The 18452-nt window shown below is 43.2% G+C and overlaps 1 protein-coding gene across 3 annotated transcripts in view; it reads left to right on the top strand.

Moving 5' to 3' along the window:
* Nucleotides 1–18452, top strand: part of SPTBN4 (spectrin beta, non-erythrocytic 4) — a 103360-nt gene that overhangs the window by 13128 nt on the left and 71780 nt on the right. For all 3 annotated transcript variants that reach the window (XM_077285567.1, XM_077285568.1, XM_077285569.1), the window contains 8 exons: nt 7996–8147; nt 13108–13281; nt 13860–13951; nt 14034–14114; nt 14995–15110; nt 16338–16450; nt 16964–17151; nt 17505–17622. In XM_077285567.1, coding sequence (XP_077141682.1) covers nt 7996–8147; nt 13108–13281; nt 13860–13951; nt 14034–14114; nt 14995–15110; nt 16338–16450; nt 16964–17151; nt 17505–17622 — 1034 coding nt within the window. The remainder of the gene's footprint in view (nt 1–7995; nt 8148–13107; nt 13282–13859; nt 13952–14033; nt 14115–14994; nt 15111–16337; nt 16451–16963; nt 17152–17504; nt 17623–18452) is intronic.

Genomic DNA, 18452 nt, shown 5'->3' with positions numbered 1-18452 from the left:
GTACGTTAAAATCTTGATGGATTTTGGGTGGAAGAGGGGGTTAGATAAAACGGCGAGTTTCAAATACAGTGAGGCAAAATAGTATTTAGTCAGTCAGCAATAGTGCAAGTTCCACCACTTAAAAAGATGAGAGGCGTCTGTAATTTACATCATAGGTAGACCTCAACTATGGGAGACAAACTGAGAAACAAAAATCCAGAAAATCACATTGTCTGTTTTTTTAACATTTTATTTGCATATTATGGTGGAAAATAAGTATTTGGTCAGAAACAAAATTTCATCTCAATACTTTGTAATATATCCTTTGTTGGCAATGACAGAGGTCAAACGTTTTCTGTAAGTCTTCACAAGGTTGCCACACACTGTTGTTGGTATGTTGGCCCATTCCTCCATTCAGATCTCCTCTAGAGCAGTGATGTTTTTGGCTTTTCGCTTGGCAACACGGACTTTCAACTCCCTCCAAAGGTTTTCTATAGGGTTGAGATATGGAGACTGGCTAGGCCACTCCAGGACCTTGAAATGCTTCTTACGAAGCCACTCCTTCGTTGCCCTGGCAGTGTGCTTTGGATCATTGTCATGTTGAAAGACCCAGCCATGTTTCATCTTCAATGCCCTTGCTGATGGAAGGAGGTTTGCACTCAAAATCTCACGATACATGGCCCCATTCATTCTTTCATGTACCCGGATCAGTCGTCCTGGCCCCTTTGCAGAGAAACAGCTCCAAAGCATGATGTTTCCACCACCATGCTTTACAGTAGGTATGGTGTTTGATGGATGCAACTCAGTATTCTTTTTCCTCCAAACACGACAAGTTGTGTTTCTACCAAACAGTTCCAGTTTGGTTTCATCAGACCATAGGACATTCTCCCAAAACTCCTCTGGATCATCCAAATGCTCTCTAGCAAACTTCAGACGGGCCCGGACATGTACTGGCTTAAGCAGTGGGACACGTCTGGCACTGCAGGATCTGAGTCCATGGTGGCGTAGTGTGTTACTTATGGTAGGCCTTGTTACATTGGTCCCAGCTCTCTGCAGTTCATTCACTAGGTCCCCCCGCGTGGTTCTGGGATTTTTGCTCACCGTTCTTGTGATCATTCTGACCCCACGGGGTGGGATTTTGCGTGGAGCCCCAGATCGAGGGAGATTATCAGTGGTCTTGTATGTCTTCCATTTTCTAATTATTGCTCCCACTGTTGATTTCTTCACTCCAAGCTGGTTGGCTATTGCAGATTCAGTCTTCCCAGCCTGGTGCAGGGCTACAATTTTGTTTCTGGTGTCCTTTGACAGCTCTTTGGTCTTCACCATAGTGGAGTTTAGAGTCAGACTGTTTGAGGGTGTGCACAGGTGTCTTTTTATACTGATAACAAGTTTAAACAGGTGCCATTACTACAGGTAATGAGGGGAGGAAAGAGGAGATTCTTAAAGAAGAAGTTACAGGTCTGTGAGAGCCAGAAGTCTTGATTGTTTGTTTCTGACCAAATACTTATTTTCCACCATAATATGCAAATAAAATGTTAAAAAAACAGACAATGTGATTTTCTGGATTTTTGTTTCTCAGTTTGTCTCCCATAGTTGAGGTCTACCTATGATGTAAATTACAGACGCCTCTCATCTTTTTAAGTGGTGGAACTTGCACTATTGCTGACTGACTAAATACTTTTTTGCCCCACTGTAGAACAAAGGAAGATCTTCCAAGTTCCACAAAAAAAAAAGAGACATTATGGAGAGAGTACTAGAGCCTGAGACAAGCAAGCGTTGGAGTCCAGGTCCAGCCAAGGCGACCATGTCCGAAAGAATGTATTCCAACTGTCTGTTCTAGTCGCTTGAATACGTTCGTATAGCATTATTGCATTCATTCTGTCTTTGACCGAAGATATAGAAAGCGATGAAGTCTTCCACTTGGATGCTATATGTATCTTAGTTGCCATGCATAGTAGATTAAGCAGTTTATGTGAATACTTCGAGAAACCAGGATGTTTAGAACCCAATAAGAAAACAATCGGGTCAAGATGGACAATTCTATTAAACATTTTCTCTGCTATGGCTTTTACTTCTTGCCAAAGCGTCGAGACTAGGGGACAGTTCCACCAGATATGTTTCATATCACCTGGGACATTACAACCTCTAAAACACATATCAGATAAATGAGGATAAATGACCTTGAGTCTAGTAGGTACTAAATATGTCCTCTGAAGGACTTTGATGGATGATTCCACCAACGAAACCTGGTGGCTACCCCTGGAGATGTTGTCACAACATCTGTGCCAATCTTCCAAGGTCATAGTAAATCCCAGGTCTTTTTCCCATTGTTTCATATACTTTAATTTCTCATTGTCATGTGTAGCATTAATTGTGGAATATAGTAAAGAAATTGTCCCCCTACCCAAGGGGTCAGAGAGACACTTTTGTTCGAAGCCAGATAAAGGGGGGGTAGCTTTATTCGCTACATTTTGTTTGGCAAAATTAAAAATTTGGTTCAAACGGAAGGCTTCTCGAACTGGGGGATTATGTTTCTGAATGAATTCTTGTATAGTTAACAATGTATTGAATGGGGTACACAAATGTCTCAACGTAGCTATACCATTTAGTATCCACCAAGAATAAGGGCGGAGGTCCAAACCCGGTCTGAACATTGGATTGCTAAATAAGTATTGTAGTGGTGTAGATTTAGATTGGAGCCCAAGTTTGAATCTCTCTTTACGCCAAAGAATTAGTGATTGAGCAGCAAAAGGTGTTTTGATAGAGATGTCATGTGGCAGTTTCTCTGTGGTCCATAGTAAACCTGACAGAGAATAGGGTTTTAACAGGTAAGATTCTAAATGGACCCATCTTGGTTTGTTATTGGTTGAGCAGACACTGGTTAAATGAGCAATTTGAGCAGCTTTAAAATAGGCCATAAAATTAGGTAAGGACAAACCACCTCTTCCCCTGTGCACAAACATAATCTTTTGCTTAATTCTAGGTTTTTTCCCCTGCCAAATGAATTTTGAAATAACAGAGTGTATTTCCTGGAACATCCCTAAGGGTACTGAAATGGGAAGGGAGCGAAATAAATATAAAAACCGGGGTAGAGACACCATTTTAATGGCATTTAATCTTCCAAGCCAAGACAATGTCAATGTAGACCATCTGGCCACATCCCTCCGGAGGTTCTGAATTAGTGGAACATAGTTCCATTTATAAAGCGTTGACTTATTGGTGGTAAGGTTTATTCCCAAATATGTCAGGAAGTGTTCTCTTTTGGTAAATCCAAATTGGGTGATTAGACTTGACTGTATCTCTACAGGGGTATTTATGAATAAAGCTTCAGACTTTTCGATATTAATTTTAAGGCCCGAGACCAACTCAAACTCACGGAGTGTCGCAAACAGATTGGGGAGGGTAGTGTAAGGGTTGGTGATGGTCAGTAAGAGGTCGTCAGCGAAGAGACTAACCTTATATTGGCTACCAAGGCCTGAAGGGCCTAGTATGTTAGGGTTACTTCTAATGGCTTCAGCTAAAGGTTCCATCGCTAAAGCAAATAATGCTGGTGATAGGGGGCAACCTTGTCTAGATCCTCTCCCAATATTAATCGGAAGAGGCTGTATTGAGGGTAATTTGAGATATGCAGTCGGATTATCATACAACAGATGAAGACTAGAAAGTAGAGTCTGGGGGATACCAAATTTGGGAAGGATCGTGAAGAGGTAAGTCCAGGATAGGGAATCAAAGGCCTTTTCAATATCTAATGATAATAGTAAGGTCGATTTTTGCGAGTTATGAGCAGAGTGGATAATATTTAGGTTTCTTCTTATGTTGTCAGGACCTTGCCTCAGGGGTATAAAACCCACCTGGTCTCCATGTATTAGTGAGGGAAGTATTTTGTTGAATCTGTCAGCAATAATTGACGTGAATATTTTGAGGTCCACATTTAGTAGTGAGATGGGCCGGTAGTTTTTAGTTAATAGATGGTCCTTTTTCGGTTTGGGGATCACAGCCACTTGCGCAAAATAAAATTCAGGGGGCATCTGGGATCCAGACAGAAGAGCGTTACAGAAATTTTTTATGTGTGGCGTAAGTGCATCCTGGAACTTTTTGTAGTAGAGGGTTGTGAGGCCATCGGGGCCGGGTGCCTTACCCGTTTTCAAATTTTTTATTGTGAGTTTTATTTCCTCATCTGTTATATTAGCTTGAAGTTGTTGAGATGTGGATTCATTAATTTTTGGAAGTGTTAAGTTTTGTAGAAAGGATTGCAAAAGATGGGGGGGAGGGGATTGCGGGGAAGAGTAAAGTTTTTGATAGTATTCATGAAATTCCTTGTAGATAATTTCGGGGTGAGCCGACACTCGGCCTTTAGAATCTTTAATTGATGGAACCGTATTTAGCAATTCTTTTATTCTTAACTGGCGCGCCAATATTTTACTTGGCTTGTTGGCTTGTCTATAAAAAGTGGCCCTGGTCCAGGTTAATGCCCTCTCAGTTCTATTAGTAAGTGTGGCATCTAGTTGCAATTTAGTACTTTGTATCTGTTTAATTAGATAACGTGAGGTAGACATTTGGTTTGCTTGTTCTAGTTTCACCAGCTTAGCCTCTAATTTATTTTGAAGTTCAGATCTATTCTTTTTTTTATTGGCGGCCAGTTTTATAAAGGATCCCGTAATAAATTTTTTATGGGCCAGCCATACGTTTCCAGGAGACGAGTCCTCGTTTACATTAGTTTGGAAATAGAACTTTAATTCTTCTTTAATGTGGGTGATGGTGAGAGGATCTGTGATGAGGGATTCATTTAGACGCCATCTAAACAGACGCAATGTCGCAATATTAAAATTAAACACAGAGAATACGACGTCATGGTCAGACCACGAGGACGGGATATGGCGGGAAAATAAAGTGGATGGCAGTGAATGTGCTGTGATCAAGTGCAGGTCGATTCTTGAATATGTCCTGTGCACAGAAGAGAAGAAAGTATAGCCCCTTGTCGAGTCATTGGTTTCCCTCCATGCATCTACCAGTCTATTCTCGCTCAACAAATGCACAATTTTTTTCCTATCTGATTTGGATATGTCGGATCTTCTCAGAGCGCTACTGTCTAGGAGCGGGTTCAAAGTGAGATTAAAATCTCCACACCATATCAAGTGAAGGTAGGGGATAGTAGATATTTTGGACAGGATAAGTTTTAACACTAAGGTTTGAGTATTGGCGGGGAGATAGCTATTTACTATGCAAATATTTTGGCCTTGCAGAGTACCATGGATAATTATAAACCTACCCTCCGAATCTGAATATGTGTTCTCAACCTGGAATGGGAGACTGTTTCTGATGAATATGGCCACTCCTCTAGTTTTCCGATCCCAAGAAGCTAAATGAAAACGCGCATAGTGAGAATCAAAATATTTGGGGGTTGAGGACCTGGAGAAATGAGTTTCTTGTAGACATATGATATCGGGTTTTTGCTTGTGATAATCTATAAAGGCTTTTCTACGTTTCATGGGGGAGTTAAACCCCCTTACGTTATGGGAAAGAACTCTACACATGACAGCACAGCCAACAACTGCTGAGGAACAAAGTGACCTGGGATTTCAAATTAATCTTCTTGATAACAGACCGTGGTCGATATGGGCAATATCGGTATGAAGAGCCATTTCTGTGGAGACACAGTGGGAAGGAGACATAACAGGGGGAAACAATGACAACTAACAAAAAGTACACCATTAAATGGGCCCAAAACCCAAATTGTATGGTGATTCGGATCTCCATATTAACGGGGGATCCAGATATCACCAAAAGTGAGCAGCATGTAAAGTACCCGATAATCCAACCCCTATATGATAATGCCCTTATAAGTGAGGGAAAGGGGAGTAGAGAGAGGGGGAGAAGGGAAAAAAAAAAAAAGGGGGGGGGGGAGGGGGGAGGGGAAAAAAGGGAGGGGGAGGGGGAAAGGGGAGGGGGGAAAAGGGGGGGTAGGGGAAGAGGAGGGGGAGGGGAAGAGGGGGGAAAGGGGGGGAGGGGAAGAGGGGGGGAAGGGGAGGAGGGTAATAAAGTAAGAGAGGGGTGTAACATTAGGGCATATATTATTTGGCTCGGAATCTAACATGAAAACAACTTCTTAAGGGAAACATATCACTTCGTAAAGGCTATGCCTTATAGCCTTATAGAAAGAGCATAAACCTTATATTTTGAAACTGCACAGATAACATTCTGACAAAGATGTCAACAATTTTGAGAGAAAATCGCCTGAGCGCCATTTTAAGTGTGATCAGGTAATCCGGGAATTCTGGCTCCTGGTTCTTGGGGTATTAATCCAATCTTTAGTTGGACGTGGTCTCCGTTGTGGTTGAGGTGGTGCAGCTTCAAGGAGAGGAACTCCAGCGCGTTCAAGCACTTTTCTGCCATCTTCTAAGGACCGGCAGGTGAAGAGTTCATTATTGTGAGAAAATGAAAGTGCGAAGGGGAACCCCCATTTATATTTTATCTGCAAAGCCTGAAGCGCTGTTGTGACAGGCCTGAGGGCTCTTCTCCTAGCTAGTGTGGATGGGGAGAGATCAGCATACAGTCTCACAGAGCCCGGCAGACCTGGTAGGGAAACCAGGTCCCTTGTAGCAGCCAGTATAAGGTCTCTAGATTCTTCGTAATGCATCTTGAGAACAACATCTCTAGGAAAATCTGAGGTGCGGGGTTTGCCCAGAGCCCTATGTATTCTTGTGATGTGCAATAGGCTTGGGTCTATGTCAGGCAGTAATGCTTTAAACAATGCAGAGGCAGTATCCTTTAATGTTGAAATCGATTCAGGGAGACCACGAATTCGAATATTACTTCTGCGGGACCTATTTTCGTAGTCCTCACATTTTAATTCTAGGTCTGTAATTCGGTCAGCTTGGTGCTTAATAGTATCTTTGTCTTCCTCTAATGCCTCTGCAGTGGCATCCATTTTATCTTCCAGGGCTGAGGTACGCTGGGCTATGTCTTGCAGCTGCATAGTAACAGTCTGCATGGCTGTGGTGAGCTCAGCCCTGAAAGTCTGTTGAAGTGTCTTTACTAAAGCCGCTGTGGGGATAACATCGCCTGCAGCCATTACTAATTCCTCAGGGCCGGCTCCGTCATCATGCGGTGAGGAAGAAGCCGACATAGAAGAGGTTGCGGCGGCCATCTTGCCCACTCCGCCTCCAGTCAGCAAGTCGGCTATTGTGCGGCTTACCGGCTGATTCGCAGAGCCTTTCTTTGGCATATCAGGCCGGACCGGACTCCGAAGCGATGGCGGTAAGTTCCTGGTGAGAGCAGGGAGATTCCGGCGCTCTGTGGGGTCTCGTTGGCAGATCGGGTCACGGAGCTCAGCAGAGCATGTCTGGCTCCGTCAGAGTCCGCGCATGCGCCCCCGTTGGAGAGTTTTTCAAAAGGTCGTTATGTGGAGTTGGTTTGTGTATTTATCCTTATCCTCTTACATTTGGTTTCCCCGTCCTATAACTCCCGTTTCCCACTCTGTTGTTTTGTGATTGTATTTGTATGATTTTGATTGATGATTTATTTTATCTCTGTCTGTTTACCCCTGTCTGTCTGGTTAGTGTTTTCCTATACACTTCGACCCCTCACCTCCCTGAGTGGTGGAGGGATCAGATAAAGGCAAAGCTAGAAGCATAGCTAGTTCAAGACCCCTGTGTCTCCACTATATGGGGTAATCCGGGAGACAGTGATAGACTAGGGCGCCCCTAGTTAGAGGCATCGAGTAGGTGCCACCAGTCTCTTGACACAACGTGACATAGGGCTTATGGAAATTGCAGAAAGGAATCTTCTATCTTCTATAAGCCAAAGTGGCCCTGGCCCTTACATTGTACTACTCGGATGGCCACTAATTTGACCATGCAACTTCCACAACGAATGGCCTCCTGTAACTTCCCTGTGTTACGATTCTTGATCATAGGGGGTTTCAGAAGAATAAAGGTTGGGTGGAGGGGGTCTTGGTCAGACATCTCGTTTAATAATTACATACGTTCTCAGCTTTTCTCCTCTTCTAATCCATAGATGAACGGGATGCCGTGCAGAAGAAAACATTTACCAAGTGGATGAATTCTCATCTCTCTAAAGTTCCCTGTCGCGTGAATGACCTGTACAGTGACTTACGAGATGGGTACATCATCACCAAACTGCTGGAAGTGCTCTCTGGGGAACAGCTGGTATGACTGTGTGATGGGGGATATAGAAATGGTGGTGTAATTGTTTTTTTATGGATTTTAGAAGCTCAAAGAGAATCTAACACCTTGGGCAGCATGACTGAGTCCAGCTCCATTGTTGCAGCCATGTATGTTTTACATACAGTACAGACCAAAAGTTTGGACACACCTTCTCATTTAAAGATTTTTCTGTATTTTCATGACTATGAAAATTGTACATTCACACTGAAGGCATCAAAACTATGAAATAACACATGTGGAATTATATACTTAACAAAAAAGTGTGAAACAACTGAAATTATGTCTTATATTCTAGGTTCTTCAAAGTAGCCACCTTTTGCGTTGATGACTGCTTTGCACACTCTTGGCATTCTCTTGATGAGCTTCAAGAGGTAGTCACCGTGAATGGTTTTCACTTCACAGGTGTGCCCTGTCAGGTTTAATAAGTGGGGTTTCTTGCCTTATAAATGGGGTTGGGACCATCAGTTATGTTGAGCAGAAGTCTGGTGGATACACAGCTGATAGTCCTACTGAACAGACTGTTAGAATTTGTATTATGGCAAGACAAGAAAAACGCAGCCAAGTAAAGAAAAACGAGTGGCCATCATTACTTTACGAAATGAAGGTCAATCAGTCCAAAATATGGGGAAAACTTTGAGTGTCCCCAAGTGCAGTGCCAAAAACCATCAAGCGCTACATAGAAACTGGCTCACATGAGGACCGCCCCAGGAAAGGAAGACCAAGAGTCACCTCTGCTTCTGAGGATAAGTTTATCCGAGTCACCAGCCTCAGAAATCGCAGGTTAACAGCAGCTCAGATTAGAGACCAGGTCAATGCCACACAGAGTTCTAGCAGCAGACACATCTCTACAACAACTGTTAAGAGGAGACTTTGTGCAGCAGGCCTTCATGGTAAAATAGCTGGTAGGAAACCACTGCTAAGGACAGGCAACAAGCAGAAGAGACTTGTTTGGGCTAAAGAACAAAAGGAATTGACATTAGACTAGTGGAAATCTGTGCTTTGGTCTGATGAGTCCAAATTTGAGATCTTTGGTTCCAACGACCGTGTCTTTGTGCGACGCAGAAAAGGTGAACGGATGGACTCTACATGCCTGGTTCCCACCGTAAAGCATGGAGGAGGAGGTGTGATGGTGTGGGGGTGCTTTGCTGGTGACACTTTTGGGGTTTTAGTCAAAAGTAGCTGTACTACCCGGCTTCGCCTGGGTTAAAGGGAAGGTGCCACCAGTTTTCTTGTAGTTTGTTTTTTTGTGAAATTAAGCTTAAAATAGTAAATAAAATGCATTAATGCAATGTTTGCACTGCTTGCAAACATTTCTATATGAAAAATATTATATATTTTCTTACAAATATATATATTGACCACTAGGGGGAGCATTTTCCGTTTTAGACCTCAAGCAGCTATAGTAAGACTTACCAGCTTTACTGTTAGCTGGAAAATCTGGGCAGTAACTGCTGACATCACCATTTCCCTCCCCTTTTGGGTGGTCTAATATCTCTGGGGCAGAATGAAGAGCAGCATCACAGGGCAGAGCCATTTTGTGTGTGACTGACCTGTGATCTGCTATCACCAGCAGTTACTGCATCAGAAGCACAGTTACGTAGTTTATGTGGTGTGTCCACATACAGCAGCATTGTCTGTGCAGAGCTGTCTGGGACTCATCCCTCAGTAAGATAAGAAGGAGCTCCAGGTCTGCAGTGAATGGCCAGGCATTGTGGAGGGAGGGGAGAGATACATTGTATGGCAGAGAGAGGTGTCAGGTGTCACCTCTCTCTGCAGGCTGGGAATGAGGGTCTGTGTGTGAGGGGGGAGGCGGAGACACAGCAGGAGAAGCACACAGGGCAGCATGTGAGGGGCAGAGGATGTCTGCCCAGTGCCTGGAGTACAGAGGGGCAGTGCACGTCTCTCCTGTGATAGAGAGTAAGTGGAGCTGGGCAGAGAGCACTGGGCTATAATAAAATGGCAGCTAGTCACACCTACAGCAGTGAGTTGTGCAGCCCACAGAGGCGTGCCCAGCTCACTGCTAACACCTCTCCAATGTTATAGATAGGGTCAGCGCCGGTCTATTATCTCCTATGTCCATGGGGTGCTGTAAAATGACACTGTTAGTGCCCTGCTACTGCTGCAAAACCAAGACGTCAGCCCCCAGTTCCTTCTTTAAACACATATAACACACGAAATCTGTTTCACATGCATTTAAAACTTGGTTATAGCAGCATGTTATGCTACATTACAGTGATTTATTAATAATCTACAAACGCGGTACCTTACCTTTAATGGAGTGAATGGAGCTCCTGTGATAGAGAGTAAGTGGAGCTGGGCAGAGAGCACTGGGCTATAATAAAATGGCTGCTAGTCACACCTACAGCAGTGAGTTGTGCAGCCCACAGAGGCGTGCCCAGCTCACTGCTAACACCTCTCCAATGTTATAGATAGGGTCAGCGCCGGTCTATTATCTCCTATGTCCATGGGGTGCTGTAAAATGACACTGTTAGTGTTGTGAACTGCTGTGAAACCAAGATGTCAGCCCCCAGTTCCTTCTTTAAACACATATAACACACGAAATCTGTTTCACATGCATTTAAAACTTGGTTATAGCAGCATGTTATGCTACATTACAGTGATTTATTAATGATCTACAAACGCGGTACCTTACGGTAACCGTAGTAACTGCTGTTAGCAAAATAGAATCTGTTAACAAAAATTTATTCTGCACACAAAAACCACAAAACAAATAGATAGAAATGTAATTATTAAAAGGCAAAAACTAAGCTAATAGAAGCATTTCACAGCATATATTTCATCTTGTTTTCATGTCTGCAAGCCTCGCTTCTCTCTCCTCAGAAAGTTAATTGGCTCTTGAGGAAGCAGCTGCTGTTCTCATGTGTGTCAGCCTTGTTTCTCGGTCTTCACATTTTTCATTGGCCCGTAATGCAGCTATTCTTTTGGCATCAGCTGACATTCGTGCCATGAAATTCCTTTTCTTATGAGGCATTATTGTGGTAAAAACAGTCTGTATCTGGCAGTTTCTATATCCTCTCACATAGAGGTAATGTGACTGACATCAGCCTTTCCACCAACACACCCTAACGACATGCTATTACCTCACACAAGCTTTGTTATACTGAGAATGTCCTTTGTTGCCTATATTAACCAACCAGAGCTCAGATTAATTAACTGTAGCAAAATAGAAGCCGAGCTGTGATTGGTTGCTATTGGCAGCCTGATAAATCCCCAGCCAACAGTAAGCCCTCCCCCTGGCAGTATATATTAGCTCACACATACACATAATAGACTGGTCATGTGACTGACAGCTGCCGTATTTCCTATATGGTACATTTGTTGCTCTTGTAGTTTGTCTGCTTATTAATCAGATTTTTATTTTTGAATATAATATAATACCAGACTTGTGTGTGTTTTAGGGCGAGTTTCATGTGTCAAGTTGTGTGTGTTGATATGCGTGTGGCGACATGCATGTAGCGACTTTTGTGAGATGAGTTTTGTGTGGCGACATGCGTGTAGCAACTTTTTGTGTGTCGAGTTGCATGTGACAGGTTAGTGTAGCAAGTTGTGTGCAGCAAGTTTTGCGCATGGCGAGTTTTGCACATGGTGAGTTTTATGTGTGGTGCGTTTTGAGTATGTGCAAGTTTTGTGTGAGGCAACTTTTGTGCATGTGGCAATTTTTCCGCATGTGCAAGTTTTGCGTGTGGCGAGTTTTCCATGAGGTGAGTTTTGCACGTGTGGCGGGTTTTGCGTGAGCCTAGTTTTGCATGTGGCGAGTTTTGCACGACTTTTGTGTTTCGACTTTTATGTGGCGAGGTTGGTGTATGTGTGGTGAAATGTGCGCTGAGGGTGGTATATGTGTTCGAGCACGTGGTAGTGTGTGGCGCATTTTGTGTGTGTTCATATCCCCGTGTGTGGTGAGTATCCCATGTCGGGGCCCCACCTTAGCAACTGTATGGTATATACTCTTTGGCGCCATCGCTCTCATTCTTTTAGTCCCCCTTGTTCACATCTGGCAGCTGTCAATTTGCCTCCAACACTTTTCCTTTCACTTTTTCCCCATTATGTAGATAGGGGCAAAATTGTTTCGAATTGGAACGTGCGGGGTTAAAATTTCGCCTCACAGCATAGCCTATGACGCTCTTGGGGTCCAGACGTGTGACTGTGCAAAATTCTGTGCCTGTAGCTGCAACGGTGCAGATGCCAATGCCGGACATACACACATACAGACACACATTCAGCTTTATATATTAGATTGAAGGCATACTGAACCAGCATGGCTACCACAGCATCTTGAAGCGGCATGCTATTCCATCCAGTTTGCATTTAGTTGGACCATCATTTGTTTTTCAACAGGACAATGACCCCAAACACACCTCCAGGCTGTGTAAGGGCTATTTGATCAAGAAGGAGAGTGATGGGGTGCTACGCCAGATGACCTGGCCTCCACAGTCACCAGACCTGAACCCAATAGAGATGGTTTGGGGTGAGCTGGACCGCAGAGTGAAGGCAAAAGGGCCAACAAGTGCTAATCATCTCTGAGAACTCCTTCAAGTTTGTTGGAAGCCCATTCCTGGTGACTACCTCTTGAAGCTCATCAAGAGAATGCCAAGAGTGTGCAAAGCAGTCATCAAAGCAAAAGGTGGCTACTTTGAAGAACCCAGAATAGAAGACATAATTTCAGTTTTTTCACACTTTTTGTTAAGTATATAATTCCATATGTGTTAATTCATAGTTTTGATGCCTTCAGTGTGAATGTACAATTTTCATAGTCATGAAAATACAGAAAAATCTTTAAATGAGAAGGTGTGTCCAAACTTTTGGTCTGTACTGTAGACATATGTAGTAGTTCTTAAATGGTCTTGATTGCATGAAGTGTAATGTTTTTTGAGTCTGCAGGTAAAGTTTTTAAGTGCAGTGAATTAATGTAATCTTCCTTCAGCCAAAACCCACACGAGGCCGGATGAGGATTCACTCTTTGGAAAATGTGGATAAGGCCCTTCAGTTTCTTAAGGAGCAGCGAGTGCATCTAGAGAATGTAGGATCCCATGATATTGTAGACGGGAATCACCGGCTAACGCTCGGCCTCGTCTGGACCATTATTCTTCGATTTCAGGTAATTTGCACATTTCAGAAGAACACAAATTTCGTTGATTGTTAGTATTTTATATGTGTAAAGAGCCCTCTAGACAGTCTGCATTGTGCAATCCCTTTGTTATTTCTCCTGGAAATTTGTGAATTAATCAACACGTTGGTGTAGCCATTCCCCTTTTTTTAGTATTATGTGTATACGCTTTAGGATGCTTTCACATGTGCCATTTTGATGCATTTAGTGGGGAAAGAAGAAAGAATATGTCACTTCTTTGAAGCAGTTCCTGATGGAATTCGCTCCAAACTAGACACTGAATGCAAAACTCCACAAAGAAACAGCTTTCGAGTGAAAAACTCATCATTTTTGATCTTCTGAAAAAACTGTGTCTACATAGACGTACCTAAACACTCATGATCTAGAGTGGCTGTCCAGCTCTCGCAACTCTACAAGAATGACTGGCAGAACATGTTGGGAGTTGTTACTTTGCCGGAACTGAAGATCCACAGAGTTGAGACTTCAGTTCTGCTGGAACAATTAATACTATGACTCTGTGCATTGTTTCTTTTTTATGAACATTTTCACTATTTCTTCATTCCTGGAAGATCCAAGTGATAAAGATAGAAACTGAAGACAACCGAGAGACGAGGTCAGCCAAGGACGCCCTCCTCTTGTGGTGCCAGATGAAGACAGCAGGGTAGGTTCTGGATTTTTTTCTCTAACTGACAAGTGACCTATTACAAGATCCCATAGTAATGTATTATTCTTTCTATCTACAGCTATCCTGAGGTCAATATCCAGAACTTTACCACCAGCTGGAGAGATGGGCTGGCATTCAGCGCTCTGATCCACAGGCATAGGTAGAACCGCATATTAAAGGAGTTTTCTCAAGATGAAAAGTTATAGATTGGGGGAGAACATACTGATCTTTGGGGGTCTGACTTCTAGGACAGTCAGTAATCCCAAGGATGGATGGAGCTGAGGTCCAGCATGTGCACCTCCGCTCGATTTATCAGCAGAGGTGAAACCCCAGTACAGGGATTGGCTTTTCTTTTGTAGTCTCCCCCTAGCTAGAGGAAGGTCTGACCATTCTTGACCTGGAGCAAGAAAATGGCCCAAAAGTGGTAGGGTAGGTGCAAAAAAAAAAAGTGTGTCTCCCACGACCCAGTGAAAAAATGGAAAAGGCTTTATTAAATATTCAACGGAAATAGATGCAAGTACAAAAATGCAACACTTATGATCCTTCCTCGTAGCTACCAGAAACGCGTTGCATTTTTGTACTTGCGCCTTATTCTATTACCATAGAATTTTTTGTTTACCGGATCATTGGAGCTGGATTCTTTTGTTCCTTCTCATTGCTCTACACAGACCATATGATCCGTGCACTTACTAGTGAGTTTGTTGGACTTTTCTTGTTCTATTAAGTAATAAGATAGTCCACAACTGTTTTTCCTAGTTAGCAAGTATAAGCTGGAGTAGGTGCTAGTGCAGACCGCCATGCATGCAACCATGCAGATTTTCCTGCGATATTTTGCAACATCAGCAAGGGGTTTGTTTGGTTCAACTGATTGTTATGAAATTTTCCCAGTGTGTATGTCAGAAATTACGTTGTGAGCACCATTGGGACCGGGACTGACGTCAGTGGTGACGAGCTTTGTACAGCGCTCCTGCTGCTGTATATTGTTTTGCTATATAAGCAGCGTACAACGTGAGCCTAACCAAATGTCTTCTTGTCATCAGACCAGATACCATTGACTTCAGCAGGCTGGCCAAGTCCAATGCTACTCATAACCTTCAGCAAGCCTTTAATACAGCGGAACAACAGCTGGGACTGATCAAACTGCTGGACCCCGAAGGTGAGAGCTGTATATGTTCTGTCTCATCTGGTGAAATGAATCACCGCAGCCCTCATTTCAGAAGAGCAATTGTTGTGCAGCTCAGACAGATGACGTTGGTGCAGCGAGGTGAACAGTTTGGAGCAACGGAGGCTGTGAAGGCTGGGCGGCAATTGTAGGAGTAGCCTAGTAGACCACAAGGATGGTGGAGATCCAGCAAAAGGAGACCTAAGAAGCAGAATCGAATAAACAGCACAGTAGAGAGGAGTTGGTGATGTGGCCGAGCTGAAAATATCCGGAGACTTGCTGCAGTGATGAAGCAGAGCCTAGAGTTATAGTAACGTGGAGTGTTGAAGCAGAGCCCAGGGGTGTAGCAAAGCTCGGTATGGTAGGAGACTTATTGTAGCAGAGTTGAAAAGGTTAGGCGACCCACTATAGTGATATAGAAGAGTTCAGCGATGTTGCAAAGTAAAGGGTTGTAGCAGAGCCCAGTGGTGTAGCAGAGCTGGGTATGTCTTGAGAGTTATTGTAGCAATGTAGCAGAGTTGAGTAGGTTAGGAGACACACTATAGTGATATAGCAGAGTCCAGCAATGTAGCAAAGTAAAGGGTTGTAGCAGAGCCCAGTGGTGCAACAGAGCTGGGTATGTCTTGAGGCTCCTTCCCTGTAGGGAAGAGCTGAAAAGTTGTGTGCCGCTGCCAGCGCTGGCCTACACTGCTGGGGGGACTGTAGCCTCAGGGATGCAGACAAGTTACTATGGTAAAGCAAAGTGCAGGAGACAGGCAGGAAAGCCTGGACAGGTAAGTGCACGTGTCAGTCTCTTTCCTCCTATGTTCTTGACTTTCAATATTTTCATACTAGATGTGTATCCTTGTGCCGTAGGGAGGATCCTGGGGAACTGAGAGATTCAAAGGGTTTTGCCAAGGTAGTAGTTATCTCTTATGCATAGAAAAGGGGAGAACTTACTGACTAATGGGGGTCCAACTGCTTGAATACTGGAAAAAGCAGAGTGCCATATATTCGGCTTCCTCTGGTGGTGTGTACGCCTGACCACCGCTCCATTCAGATAGAGCTGTGCAACGCCCAGTTTTCTAACCGCCCCAGTGATCAGTAAGGTATCCCCCCCCCCCCCCGTCTTATAAAAAGGGAGGAAAAACCTTTTAAAGAACGCATTTGTGGCTAGGGCTATAGGCTTCAGCATGTGTAGAGACTATTTGTCGTCACGCTATATCCTTTCTTTTCCTGTAGATGTTAACACAGAGAATCCAGATGAGAAATCCATCATCACATACGTAGTGTCCTTTTATCATTACTTCTCCAAGATGAAGGCGTTAGCGGTGGAAGGGAAGCGCATAGGAAAGGTAAGTTATACATCCTCACAAGTGGGGACGGGATAAGATGGTGCATGGATGGGATACACCTTCGGGATACGGCTGTTCTCTTGCACATTCCTGTCCATGAATTAGCTTTGTAGAGAATAGCTACAAAACCCAAATCAGTCATTGGCAGCACGGTGGCTCAGTGGTTAGCACTGCAGCCTTGCAGCGCTGGAGTCCCCGTGTTTGTGTGGGTTTCCTCCAGGTTCTCCGGTTTCCTCCCACACTCCAAAGACATACTGATAGGGAATTAGATTGTGAGCCCCATCGGGGACAGCGATGATAATGTGTGTAAAGCACTGTGGAATATGTTGGCACTATATAAATAAAGAGATTATTATTATTATTATTCCTACATTTGCACCTTGGAAGTAAATGCAGCTGTTTGAATTTTTCCTGTAGGCTGCTGCTTATCACTGATTAATAGTCTTATGTTTGTACTGAACTCTGCAGTCCATGATCTTATAACGTTTCATCTCCGCCATTGGTTCTCTGCAGGTCCTGGACCAGGCCATCGATACTGAGAAGGACATCTTTAGATATGAGGTTCTGGCAACAGAACTTCTAGAGTGGATAGAGAGAACCATAGCCATCATCACAAACCAGAAGTTTGCCAACTCTTTGCTCGGCGTCCAGCAGCAGCTTCAGGCATTTACCACATACTGCACCACAGAAAAACCTTGCAAGTGAGTGGTGTATTCAGGTGGCCGCGTGTCTAGGATAGATGTCGGCTCGTTTGGCCGACATCTCTACCCTCCATACTCCATTCCATATGTGGGAGGCTTATCCGTCCATTCTTTTATTTGGCCCTGACAGGTTTCCTTTAAGCTTCATTACAGCATTGTACAACCTGGTAATGTGGTCATTCGACTAGAAAAAGTTGTGCACCCCTGATCTAATGTGAATGGGGGGTCTTCAGATACAATTGGCTGCCATTGATGTGACTTCAGTCTTCTGCTTGGACAATGACAAGGAATGTTTGGGAGCGATTGTAGGGATAATGCTGCTCACAGAATCCATTGTCTTCTTTTTTCTCCAGGTTTCAGGAGAAAGGGAATTTGGAAGTTCTTCTGTTCTCAATTCACAGTAAGATGAGGGAAGAGAAACGTAAACTGTACGTGCCATCCGAGGGGAAGAACATCTCAGATATTAACAAGGTCGGTTCCGTATCTGTTCGAATGATGACATTTAGGGCCCAATTCATTATTTGCGTCAGTTCCTTTATTCGTCTTGTGTTATTTGTCGACTATTTTTTTTTTGTGTGTGCAAAATTCTTCAAAATGACGCAATGCGGTTCATGAGTTCTATGCAAAATCAAAAATGTTCTTTACTTTTGTCTAAAAACCTTTTTAGGGATATTTTCTCGAGCATTATTCTCAAATGTGACAACGTGTGCACAAAAAAAAAGCAGGTGTATTCTAAAATCACTCTAGGGGGGACTGGAGTACATTTGCCCAAAAGTTCTGAAACTTTTTAAAAAGAACCAAACAATGAATCTGCTGCAAACATCTGGAAACCCTGAAATCTCTGCCAATAGTAACAAGCATAAAAAAGAATCAGGTGAACGTGTATAAAATAGAAGTTAAAAAAAGAAAAGAAAAAATAAGGCGGAAATGAAAAACACAAAAAAACTAGGAAAAAAATGGTGCAAATGCTCCTATGCAGAGGGAAAGCAATGAAAGGGACACAATGGTGAGGACCCTGGTCTTTTCTGGGTTTCTGTAATGTTCAGGAAGTGATTGTAGCTATATTTTTTGTATTTTTTAGGGTTATTCTTCATATCTACATTTTAAAAACCATCACCATATTAATTTTTTTTCTTGGAGTGTTTATTTTCTTTTTTTGTGTGTGGAATTAGTAGTATTTTATTAGACCATTTTGCAATATGTATTGTATAACTTTTTTTCTCTAATTCATATTTTCTTATGCTTTTATGTGCTTTAACTACATGTATAGTTATATTCTTTTGCCAAAGGTACAATATTTG

This window comes from Ranitomeya variabilis, chromosome 2 (assembly GCF_051348905.1).
Source record: "Ranitomeya variabilis isolate aRanVar5 chromosome 2, aRanVar5.hap1, whole genome shotgun sequence".
Classification (NCBI taxonomy): domain Eukaryota; kingdom Metazoa; phylum Chordata; class Amphibia; order Anura; family Dendrobatidae; genus Ranitomeya; species Ranitomeya variabilis.
This window is presented reverse-complemented; position numbering and strand designations above follow the sequence as displayed.